At 38.7% G+C, this 13,526-nt stretch overlaps 1 protein-coding gene across 6 annotated transcripts in view; it reads right to left on the reverse strand.

Moving 5' to 3' along the window:
• LOC106081487 (nicotinamidase) overlaps positions 1-13,526 on the reverse strand; it is a 102,893-nt gene that overhangs the window by 51,484 nt on the left and 37,883 nt on the right. For 2 of the 6 annotated variants that reach the window (XM_013243477.2, XM_059362530.1), the window contains exons 2-3: positions 6,911-7,120; positions 3,137-3,323 (exon numbers count right to left, since the gene is read on the reverse strand). In XM_013243477.2, coding sequence (XP_013098931.1) covers positions 3,137-3,323; positions 6,911-6,996 — 273 coding nt within the window. In that variant the 5' untranslated portion in view covers positions 6,997-7,120. Of the gene's footprint in view, positions 1-3,136; positions 3,324-6,910; positions 7,121-7,190; positions 7,214-7,441; positions 7,694-7,750; positions 7,770-13,526 lie in introns of those variants that run through there. The other 4 variants (XM_059362532.1, XM_013243476.2, XM_013243475.2 and 1 more) reach the window with 4 other exon arrangements.

Below are 13,526 nucleotides of genomic sequence, written 5' to 3' on the forward strand. Positions count from 1 at the left end.
GAGACACACACACAGAAGGTGTTGTATAGTCTCTTCTTCTTCGATGTTGTTGCTGGAAACCTTCAGCCTGTCAGCATATTTTCCGATTAGCCAGTGACCTGTCATGACAGACACTATGACTGAGACGTCTGTTCTAGCCAATGACAGCAAAGCAGTAGACCTTTTCAAGTCTAGATTAGGCCACAAAGTTTTGGAATGCTTACAGCCTCCTCTTTGTGACCATTTATCATTCGTTGTCCTTCGGGTCTGTTCCTGAAAACTTAGCTCACATGTCGCTAGAGGCATACCCATAGATTCCAGTGTCTCTGGAATGTGTAGGGAAGTTCCTAGTCTAGCATGCTCATCCGCTTTACAATTCCCTGGGATATCTCTATGGCCCGGCACCCAGAACAGGTGAATTTTTAACTGTTCAGCCATCTTGTTGAGAGATCTGCGACAGTAGAGGACGGTTTTAGTGTTCAGAAATACGTTCTCCAGGGATTTAATGGCTGCCTGGCAGTCCGAGAAGAAATATATGCCAATTCCCGTAATGGCATTATATCGGAGATCATTGCATTATATAATAGCAAGGATCTCCGTTTGATACACACTGCAGTGGTCGGGTAACCTTCCCGATATGACCAGTTCTAGATCGTTAGATTACAACCTAAAGCCCATCTGGTCGTTTAATTTGGAACCATCCATATAGTAGTATATGTAACTTCTGTTACCAGGGATATAGTTCCAATCTGTTCTATCAGGAATAGGGGTACAGTGCTACATCTCTTTGGAGAGAAGTTTAACATTGCATAGTACCTCACAAAAGTGGCCAGTATTAGGAGGGGAAAGCCACCGCTGAAAATTTGTTCTGATGGTCTCGCCAGGATTCGAACCTATCTTTTTTTCAAGTAAAGTTTCAAAGCAATTGGGTGAACTGTCCCAAGACCCAAAATCGAAAAATTGGTCTATATGGTAGCTAAATGCAAATTTGGTCCGATTTGGATAACTTTCGGTACGGGCCTTGAGAGGTGTAATATAACTCACTAATCCAAATTTCAGCACAATCGGCTGAAAATACGCATTTTACAGGACAAAACCATTAATCGGGAGATCGGTCTATATAGAAACTGTATAGAAAAATTATCCGATTGGCACGTTAACTCCTTCTATTTTTGGTCAACTTTACCAAGAACTCACGACACACTCACGGCACCGTAGCACAGAGGTCAGCATATCCGCCTATGACGATGAACGAGTGGCTTGGAATCCAGGCGAAAACATTATAATAAAATTTGTATCTGTGGTTTTCCCCTCTTAATGCTGGCGACATTTGTGGGATTCTGTGCCATGTATAAACTTCTCGCCAAAGGGGTGTTGTACTGCTGCACGCCGTATAAAATGGAAATCTCTTATCATTAAGCTTAAACTTGAATCGGACCGCACTAATTGGTATGTGAGAATGTTTTCCCCTGTTCCTCAATGGAATTTTTATGGGCAAATTTGCATTTGATATCGCAGAAGCAATAATAGATTTCCTAGTTCTCCCCGTTTATACAGCTAGATCGCTTTACAAGACCTTAAAATGAATAATCACATCTGCTAATGAGGAACTCCTTCTGCTTTACACCGGCACATTACAGCAATGTTCTATTGTTTTCTTTTCATAGATATCTTTTTAGCTTCTGCAAGCTAGGTTAGACCAATATCAAGTTTAGATTAGACCAAATATTCTTGGACGCATTCACAAACCCCACAGATGTATGACCTTTTGCCATTCTTTTGAGTACTACCTCGAAAAATTAGCTTGCAGTTAGTTAGGTTAGATTAGGTTCAAGTGGCAGTCTGCCATCAGACTCACTTAGACGTTAATTGTTATACCACAGGAACAGGAGAAGGAAGATGTCTAGTTCCTACCGATGAACGATCCAGCTCACATTTAAAAGTCAGACAAACTCTCTAAGAAATTAAAACCTAAAGAGGAATTCCTTCTGACTGCCAATGCGGGACACACAAACACAAGACGTTCTATAGTCTATTCTTCCTTTACGTCCTCAAAGCTTCTGCAAAAGTCATTATTTGCTGTCAGCATGTTTCCCCATCAGACAGTAACCTGTCAGGACGGACACAATGACCGTGACGTCCGTTCAAGCCAGCGGCAGTAAAGCGGTAAACCTCTTCAAGTCTAGACTAGGCCAAATAATTTTGGAATTCCCACACCTCCCCCCTTTTTAACCATCTATCATCCGTTGTCACTGGTCTGATCCTGAAGTCTTAGCTTACTTTTCGCTAGAGACATATCTACAGATTCCAGTTCCAATGAAATGTGCAAGGCAGTTCCTAGTCTCGCAAGCTCGCCCGCTCTACAAATCCCTGGGATACCTTAGGGCCTGGCACCCAGAACAAATGAATTTTAAACTGTTCGACCGAGATGGTCGATGGTTGAGAGATCTGCAAAAAATGTGTAAGGCAGTTCCTTGTATTGTATTTCTCTACAATTCCCTGGGATATCACTGTAGCTCGGCACCCAGAACAGGTGAATTTTTAACTGTAAAGCCAGCTTCTCAAGAAATACCCTCCACTTCTTTAATGGCTGCCTGACTGTCTAAGAAGATGGTAATCTTCATTAAATATTATATTGTAGACACTCCATCTTCTTTTTACTTATAAGGATCTCTGATAGATATTCGTACACCATAAAGGGTAAGAGTAAACCCTAAATCGTACTTTTTGAGTTATTTATATGGTAGCCCATGCAGGGCGAGGCCACCGAAGCACAGAGGTTAGCATTTACGCCTATGACGCTGAAAAATGATCATTGTTGGTTTCCCCTCCTAATGCTAGCGACATTTGTGAGGTACTGTACCATTTGGTATAGCATCCATTGAAAAACTTCTTCAAAAAGAGGTGTCGCACTGCGGCCGCTGTTCAGACTCGGCCATAAACAGTAGGTCCGTTATCATTGATTTTAAAACTTGAATCGGACAGCACTCATTAATATATGAGAAGTTTACCCCTGTTTCTTAGTGGCAATTCATTCATGGGCGAATTTTGCATTGCCCATGCAGGGCATTTGTAAAATAAATGCGCTGCGTTACGATTTCTATGCTATACAACAACAAATACGATATATAAAGTAATTTTATTTTGTTGTTCTTACCGTTTTAATCCAATTATTCCAACAGAACTTGAACTCATCTCTGTCGATGAAACCATCTTCATTGGAATCAAACACTGCAAATATTTGCTCCAAACGATCTGCAGGTACTTCGTAAATGTGTCCTTTGTCATTGCGAAACAGAGCTCGACAGATGAGTGAGAATTCATTCAAGCTTAAACGATCATCGCTAAAATAAAACAAACAAAAACATAAATTCAATAAAGTGTTACAAATTTGAAAACATTGGTAAGGTATATAAAATTTATACAGTACAGTGTCAAAAACATTTTTTTAAAACGCACACCCTCCTTTTTATAGCCTACACCACTACTGTGGTACAGGGTATTATAAATTAGTGCATTTGTTTGTAACACTCAGAAGAGGAGAGAGATTTCGACAAAGGCTATTAAAATTGGAAGCAATCAGTTCAGATATGGATATAGCTCCCATATACATGTTCGTCCGATTTGCAGTAATGTTGCAATAAAATGGTTATTTGTAAACCGATTCTCTCGAAATTTCGCAGGAAGGATTTTCTCTCGACGTTACTGGCGAATATCATGGAAAACGGTTCAGATTTAGATATAAATAGATATAGCTCCCATATATGTATATCGCCCGATTTAACTTCTTGAGTCACAGCAAGCGCATTTATTGGCACATCTTTCCAAAAATTTCCCACAATGCTTTCCTCGAAAACTACCGCAATATATGAGATGTTTTCTGGAAATTAGTTCAGATTTATATATAGCTCTCATATATATGTTCGTCCGATTTTGGTAAATTTCATAGAAATCAGATCAGATTTAGATATAACTGGCATATATGTACATCACCCGATTTTCACTTCTAGAGCCACTGCAAGCGTATTTATTGACCAATCTTGCGAAAAGTTTGTTCAACGCTTTCCTCGACAACTACCACAATATCTGAAAAGTTTGCTCCAAATCGGTTCAGATTTAGATACAGTTCCATTATATATGTTCGTCCGATTTTGAGTGCTCATTTTTTAACCGATTCTCTCGAAATTTAGCAGGAAGGACTTTCTTATGACTCTCGATATTACTGGTGAATTTCATAGAAATTCTCCCAGATTTAGATATAGGTGTCATATATGTATATCGCCCGATTTTTACTCCAAGAGCCACTGCCAGCGAATTTTATACCCACCACCAAAGGATGGGGGTATATTCTTTTGTAATTCCGTTTCCAACACATCGAAATATCTATTTCCGACCCTATAAAGTACATATATTGTTAATCAACGTAAAAATCTAAGACGATCAAGCCATGTCCGTCCCTCTGTCTGTTGAAATCACGCTACAGTCTTTAAAAAAAGAGCTATTGAGCTGAAACTTTGCACAGATTCTTTTTTGCCCAGAAGCAGGTTAAGTTCGAAGATGGGCTATATAGCTGCCATATATACCGATTTAAGATTTTGGGCCCATAAAAGGCGTACTTATTGTCCGATGTCGCCGAAATTTGAGACATTGAATTGTATTAAGCTCTTCGACATTTTTCTGCAACTTGGCCCAAATCGGTCCAGATTTGGATATAGCTGCCGTATAGACCAATATCTCGATTTAAAGTCTTGGCCACATAAAAGTCGCATTTATAATCCGATTTCACTGAAATTTGACACAGTGACTAATGTTAGGCTTTTTGACATCCGTGTCGTATATGGTTCAGATCGGTTTATTTTTAGATATAGCTGCTATAATGACCAACATTTTGTTATACGCAATTGAACAATGACTTGTTCTAATCAGTATTTAGGCCAAATCAGAACATATTTCGATGTAGCTGCTATGGGACATAAGTTATGTATTTTTCACCGGATTTTGAACGGTGGTTTCCATATACACCCGAGGTGGTGGGTATCCAAAGTTCGGTCCGGCCGAACTTAACGCCTTTTTACTTCTTTGACCGATCTTGCCAAAATTTTGAAGACGACTTTTCTCGACGACTACCACGATATCTGAGAAGTTTGCTTGAAATCGGTTCAGAATTAGATATAGCTCCCATATACATGTCCGTCAACTTTTTGGGTAATTTGCAATAATGTTGTCATTTGTCAACCGTAGTTATTACAGTTTGAACTTGTTTACTAGAAATTGATACGGATTGTATAATAACCCATCTGAAAACATCCGCCGATGTCCATCAAAATTGGTTCTGAATTGGATATAGCTTCCTTATTGTTCTTATATGGAAGGTGTAGGGTATTATACAGTCGGCACCGCCCGACTTTTGCCCCTATTTACTGGTTATTATTACTTTCTTGATGTTTTTAGGTATTTTCCTCGGACTGCGATCTGCATTTTCTTTCCTTTCGGAATATTTAAATCTTGTAATTAATTTTATTCTCTTCTTCTTCTTCTTTTATACTCTTCTTCCAGCAACCCCATCGGAAATTAACCAGCCAGCCATTTTTAGCAAACAACAGATTTTTCAATTGTCAGACTGCTGTCCTGAATTAGCAAACATTTGGCTATGGCAGCAGAACTATATACGGGGCAGATTGGTCTATATGACAGCTATATCTAAATACAGTCCAATCTTTACCATACTTGGGTCAGATGGCGGGTGGCTTAAAACAACTCACTGATTCAAATTTCAGAGATATTTGGTATTTAATGTAGCTTTTATGGCTTTCAGCCCCTTAAACGGCAGATCGGTCTATATGGCAGCGATATCTAAACATAGTTCTATGTGAAACATTTTTGGGGCGGATGACGGGAGGCTTAAATCAACTCACTGTGCAAAATTTCACCGAAATCAGATTTTACTTTTTATCTTTTATGGGCTTCAGACCATTTATTGGCAGATCGGTCTATATAAGCAGCTATATCTAACCATATTTGGGTCAGATGTTGAGAGATTTTTGAAGGCTGATGTTGGGAGATTTTTCAAGGGTGATTACAACAGACGGGCGGACAGACGGATAGACGGACAGACACACGGCCATCGTAAAACTACTTAGAATTTTACGACGATTCGAAATATACATACTTTGTTGGGTCGGAAATTGATATTTCAATATGTTACAAACGGAATGACTAAATGAATATACCCCCACCGTTCCAATTCGTATGACAGTTCATGTAAAAACTTCGGACTCGGCCTTATCATTGACCTTAAACTTGAATCGGAAAGCACTTATTGATGCGTGGAAAGCACTTGATCTTCCTTAATGGAATGTTCATGGGCAAATTTGCATTTGCTGTGGATAAGCGTGGTGGCGAGGGTAGTATATTTATAGTCGTGTGCTCCCGTTGCTTTTTATACAAATTATTTGTGGCACTTAGCGTTGCGATATAAATCGGAATCTTTCTTTCTGTTTTATGTGCACAAAATTTAAAACATAATTCTAAGTTTTTACCATGTCTCGATTTAACTTGTCCTTTAATGTCTAGTAATGACTTGCAATAAACTATTTTCGTTTAGTTTTGTAATAAAGGTATATTTATACACTTGCAGTAAAATTATGCCATATTTGTCATATAGTTCTCACAAAAATTGTCATATTATGTAAATTTCAGTTTATTTATAGTCTCTTTTAGTAGTTATAACGCATCAAACAACACGAATAGTCATAAAACACGATGTCATTACTTTGAAAATATATCAATCGGTGAATCACTAAAAAGGAGTCTAGTAAATGGTCTTTGCCCTGTACCACTGTGGTATTGAACACTGTTTCCATTAACACGTTTATTGAGAAATTTCATTAACTTGAGATTTCTAAGCATTTTATTATGATCACACACTCACCCGTCCTTATCGAAAGCAGTGAAACAGGCATCCATTGCTGAACCGTTTGGATCGTCGATGACAATTGGCGGTGTTGGTGAGTCCATACTTCGATTTAAAAATGTTCACCGCAGCTACACAGTTGGGATTTATATACACGAGGCCACCGCAAACACTTTCACAGCACAGTAAACAGCAAGAAAAAGGAGCTTTGTTTAGGCGACTACAGAGCTGCAAGCAAAAGAATAAGAAATAAATCAAGGATTTTCAAAAACACCTACAAACACACAAGCGCACATACACACACACACACACACAAATAGGCTTGTTTGTATCGGAGTCCTTTAGCACAAGCACATAATTGTTCAATTCAAAATAAAACTGAAACTTTCTAACCACACAGCCTTTCAAACAAACGCTCTTTCACCCACAAAACACAAGCACACATAAAAACAGACTGTGACAACCCCCACTAAAATGTATTTGAAAGAGTGCATGATGTACTGGCAGCCCTACTCCTTTCGACCGTAGGTGGTTTTAAAGTTTTTTAACCTTCGCAATTTTGGGCTTCACCGCAGCGAGTGTGCCAGTCCGTGTCTTTTTCTAGGGATTTGGATTTGGGTTCGTTTCACTTTTCTTTGAATGCCAACTGACAGAGCAGTCGAAAGTTCTTTGGTTTCGCAGTTGCTCAGTTCCTTACAACAAGTCTGTCTACTGAGTTCTCAGCTTTCGTTTATTCGCTGAGCAGCTGTGTGTGATTTAACGGGTTTATCGGCGATGACTGATTGTCAGTTTTGGAAAAGTTACTCTAACAACTGAATGTGAAAGGTTTTCGAGAAGCAACGCCGGGGCGGGAATCACCTCAATTAGAAAGAAACAAACAAACTGGCACAGTATAACAACCGACAACAACAACATCCACATCGATGGTGATGACAATGTTCAACAAAAGACACTACCCAGTATGAACTGTTAAAGGGAGGGATAGAGAGAGAGCGACTGCAACGAATTGAAAACACCCTTCACTTGCTATATTTATGACATACGGGTCTAGATCAAAGGCATAGTATCTTATCGTTTACTTAATGCAATTTTTTTATTGAAACCAATTACTATAGCAAAAAAAAAACAGTTTAAAAACTTATTTTTCAATAAAAGTTTACATTACCCTTATTACAAACAACCGTGGCATAGGCAAAACTTCTAACACAAAATAAAAAAAAAATTATAAACCTTTTATAGAAAATTTTATTTCCCAATTGAAACTCATAACTCGGTTGAAAAAGCCTTGATTCAAACCCTGAAGTTTATAGACAAAGGCCGACATGCTAAAGTACCCGTTATGGTGGATCCTTATTCGTACATATAACAAGTAAGAAAACCATAACGAGCTGATTCTTGGTTCCACACCGCCAGGAATTCTGCCAAATCGTATGGAAATTGAGGTTTGCTGGTAATGAAAAAGACTGATAGGGAAACCGGTTCGTATGGAGGTTTTCCGATACGAGGTGTTAATCGTTAATCATGAACATGAAAAAACGAGCTAAGTTTGGCCGGGCCCCGAATCTTGTGTATCCACCATCATGGATTTTGCTAAAAATATAACCTTGTGAACTGGTATTTGAAATATTTTGAAACAATGAAATCGGGTATTGATGAAGGATTTTATGGTCTCAAGAAGTCATATCGGGGTATAGGTTTTTAAGGACCATATCTTTTTATGAATCTATCGTGGAGTATTCGTTATGAGTATTGGATGACATACGTTTATCAAAGTCGGAAAAAAAAACTAAGTTTTGTATGAGATAGATTTATTTGATTTATATATATATATATTTATTAATCTATCTGAACCTATAAATTCACATCACGTACCAAACATCAGCCAAATCGAATGAAAAATTAAGCTTCTTTGGGCTCAAGAAGTCAAACCCGGGGACAGTTATATGAGGCTATATCAGTTTATAGATCAATTTGGATCATACGTTGAAAAAAAGTTGGCCCGAAGTTTAAGATTTTTCCTTATTCGTAGGATTTAAGCAATGAAAATGAGCCAAGGAGCCAAAACTTTTAAATAAAGATGTTATCTTTAAATTTAAATTACTAACGGAAATGACCATCCGATTCAAATTTTAATAGCTGATTGATTTTTATTTTACTTCCAATTATTACTTTTACTGTCCAAATATTACTTTTTGAAAAAACTTTTTTTAAACTTAGCATCTTGACCTAAAAAGTAAACATTTAAAGACACTCCTATTGGTAAGACTATATTGAGTCTTTAACTAGGGTTCACAGTTGTCTTGCCTCAAGGTCAATTTCCTAACTTCTAAGATATTTTGATCTTCATTTTAGATTTTTATTCCCTGCACCACCGGGTATCAGGTATTATAAGTTTGTGTATTTGTTTGCAACGCTAAGAAGGAGAAGAGCTAGACCCATTGATAAGTATACCGACCGACTCACAATCACTTTCTGATTCGATTTAGCAATGTCCGTCTGTGAGTCCATGTATTCTTGTAATCAAAGTGCAGGTCGTATTTGTTGTCCAATCATCACATATCACTTTTGTGGCCCAAGGACGAACGCTATTGATTTTGGTAAACATCGGTTCAGATTTAGATATAGCTCACATATATATGCATAACCCGATTTGCACTTAAATGACCGTAGTAACTACAATTTTCAACCGATCTGCACAAAATTTGGCACGGATTGTTTTCTTGTTGATCTTAATATAAGTGCAAAATGTCATCAAAATCAGTTTAGATTTAGATATAGCTCTCATATATATGTATCGCCCGATTTGCACTTAAATGGCCGTAGTAGCTACAATTTTCAAACGATCTGCACAAAATTTGGCACATATCTGAGATATTTCATCAAAATCAGTTCAGATTTGAATATAGCTCCAATATATGTGTATCGTCCGATTTGCACTTAAATGGCCGTAGTAACTACAATTTTCAACCGATCAGCACAAAATTTTGCACGGATTGTTTTGCTACTGATCTTAACATATTTGTGAGATTTCTTGAAAATCGGTTCAGCTTTGCATATAGCTCCCATATATATGTATCGCCCGATTTACACTTATAAGGCTGTAATAAACACAATTTGTAACCGACACAAAATTTGGCACGGATTGTTTTGTTACTGATTTATCATATCAGCAAGATTTCATCAAAATCGGTTCAAATTTGGATGTAGCACACATACATATTAATCGCCGGATTTGCACTTATATGGCCGTAATAACAACAATTTTCAAACGATCTGTTTGAAAGTTGGTTCAGATTTAGATATAGCTCTCGTACACATATATATTCATATACTGCTCGAATTTATGGTGTAGGGTAGGTGTAGGGTATTATATAGTCGGCTCCGCCCGACTTTTGCCTTTCCTTACTGGTTGTCTTTAACAACAAGACGCAAAGTTAAGGATTCATTAACCAACCATTTAAAATAAAAATCCTTAATATGAAGGAAAATATTTTTCACCAAAGGAAATGTTTCCATAACACGTTGAAAAGTTTACAATCATTAAATTAAGTTAGATGATCTTTGGCTCGAATCTTTAAAATTAGGACAGAAGTTTTAACAGGTCCTTGTGTCAAGTTTCCGCCAAATTTGTTTAAAATACGGGTTTCTAGGGACTCAAGTAGTCAAAACCAGGAATCGCTTTATATTCAAAATCTGAAAGGATATGGTCCAATCCCCAACGATCTTTATCAAAAAGAAATATCTGTACAAAACTTCGAACGGCTAGCTTTAAGCGAATGGGCGGACGCACACGATTAAATCCACCCAGAATACATATATGGTTCGATCCTTTTAGAATACATAAACATTGTGGGGTCGCAGTTCGAGGTGTTACAAACAAAACGAGTAGATTAGTATTCCTCCACTGTATGGTTATAAAAAGAACATCAGCCAAATGGACACCATAACCACGCATACATTTTATGGTTTTCATGAAATTTTCCATAACCCAATCGCAAAGGGTACCCTCTATGTTCTCGATAGCCTCACTTATTCTAACTAAGAGGTCTTGAATCGATGCTTACGCAAACCTTATTTTCCACATGACCTAAAAGGAAGAAGTCGTAAGGTGTTAAATCGCATGATCTTAATGGTCAATTGTGATCACCTTTTCCAGGGTAACATGGCCTGGGAACTTTTCCTGTAAAAGAGCAATTGTTGTGGTGCTTGTGTGGCACGCTGCCTCGTCTTTTTATACCCTCCATCATAGGATGGGGGGTATAATAATTTCGTCATTCTGTTTGTAACTACTCGAAATATTCGTCTGAGGCCCCATAAAGTATATATATTCCTGATCGTCGTGACATTTTATGTCGATCTAGCCATGTCCGACCGTCTGTCCGTCCGTCCGTTCGTCTGTCTGTCTGTCGAAAGCACGCTAACTTCCGAAGGAGTAAAGATAGGCGCTTAAAATCGGTTGGTATTGTAAATGGACCATATCGGTCCATGTTTTGATATAGCTGCCTATAAACCGATCTTGGGTCTTGACTTCTTGAGCCTCTAGAGGTCGCAATTCTTTTCCGATTGGAATGAAATTTTGCACCACTTGTTTTGTTATGATATCCAACAACTGTGCCAAGTATGGTTCAAATCGGTCCATAACCTGATGTAGCTGCCATATAAACCGATCTTGGGTCTTGACTTCTTGAGCCTCTAGAGTACGCAATTCTTATCCGATTGGAATGAAAATTTGTTATGATATCCAACAACTGTGCCAAGTATGGTTCAAATCGGTCCATAACCTGATATAGCTGTCATATAAACATCCTATCCGATTTGGCTGAAATATAGCATGATGTAATTTATTTTTACTTTCAACTACTGTGTCAAATAAGGTTCAAATCGGTTCATAACCTGATATAGCTGTCATATAAACCGATCTGGGATCTTAACTTCTTGAGCCTCTAGAGGTCGCAATTATTAACCGATTTTCCTGAAATTTTGTACGACGGATTCTCTTATGACCATCAACACACGTGTTTATTATGGTCTGTATCGGTCTATAGCCCGATAAAGCTACCATATGAATCGATCTCTCTATTTTACTTCTTGAGCCCCAAGAGGGCGCAATTCTTATTCGAATTGGCTGACATTTTACGCAGGTCTCCAACATATAATTTAATTGTGGTCCAAACCGGACCATATCTTGATATCGCTCTAATAGCAGAGCAAATCTTTTCTTATATCCCGTTTTGCCTAAGAAGAGATGGCGGGAAAAGAACTCGACAAATGCGATCCATGGTGGCGGGTATGTAAGATTCGGCCCGGCCGAACTTAGCACGCTTTTACTTGTGGAAAGTTAACATTATCCAGATAAAACCATCGAACTCCGACCATAAAAAATCATAAACCATGTCTCGATAGGGCAATACATTCACCGTAACTGTCGATCCACTCCTGGTTGTTATTGCCCTTATAGCTACTGTACTGTCCGTATAGGACAAAAGGGTGGAGGCCACCGTAGCGCAGAGGTTAGCTTGTCTGCCTATGACGCTTAACGCATGGGTTCGAATCCTGGGGAGACCATCAGAAAAAATTTTCAGCGGTGGTTTTCCCCTCCTAATGCTGGCAACATTTGTGAGGTACTATGCTATGTAAAACTTCTCTCCAAAGAGGTGTCGCACTGCGGCACGGCGTTCGGACTCGGCTATAAAAAGGAGGCCCCTTATCATTGAGATTAAACTTGAATCGGACTGCACTCATTGATATGTGAGAAGTTTGCCCCTGTTCCTTAGCGAAATGTTCATGGGCAAAAATTGCAAATTGCAAAGGACAGAAGGGTAATGTCACGAACAGTCTTACAGTGTAAGAAGGAGACTTACGCCTTCTCTGAGAATGGCACAATCCGCATCGTTAGGATGCCGGGCCATAAATGAGTAAGAGGAATTGAAACGCCAGAGAACTGCCGTCTATAAACTTGGTTAACCCGAGGCCTTTCGGGTCGACGCCGTCCGATTTAAGGATGTGAGTGACAAGCGAAACAATTGGTATGACGGCGAAAATCTTATGTGTGATCCGGATCGTGAGAGGACGAAGCTATTACTGAAAGGAAGTAAGAGGGAGGTCCGTATAGCTTTTGGTATCATAACGGGACACATAGGATTACGAGCTCAGTTATGCAAAATCGGTGCAGCAAGTGAAGGCATGTGTAGGGCATGTGGGGAAGATGAGGAGACGTCGGAGTATTTCCTTTGTCATTGTCCGGCTTTCGCGGTTAACAGACACCGGTACTTAGGTGGGGACACGATACCAAACATTAATCAAATTAGGGGAGTGGTATGGAAAACAATTAAGGATTTTGTAATTAGCACGGAATTTCTAAATTAAAATTTCCTTTTTCAAGGTTACTTTTTAGTTTTTAGAGCGCACATTAAGCCGATTACTGGCTTGGAAGTATGTCCATAATGGCATGGGGCGGATTTTTATCTGCGACCTCTTTTCAACCTAGCCTAACCTAACCTATCTGTTGATACAACCTTATTTATATAAAGTCCAATGCCTTGAATCTTAAACTGCACAAAACAGTCACAACAATAACTCTTGTGTTTTCGGAGCCCCAGATGTGACAATTTTACTGCATTGCGGTCCGACAAGG

This window comes from Stomoxys calcitrans, chromosome 2, assembly GCF_963082655.1.
Source record: "Stomoxys calcitrans chromosome 2, idStoCalc2.1, whole genome shotgun sequence".
In the NCBI taxonomy this organism is placed as follows: domain Eukaryota; kingdom Metazoa; phylum Arthropoda; class Insecta; order Diptera; family Muscidae; genus Stomoxys; species Stomoxys calcitrans.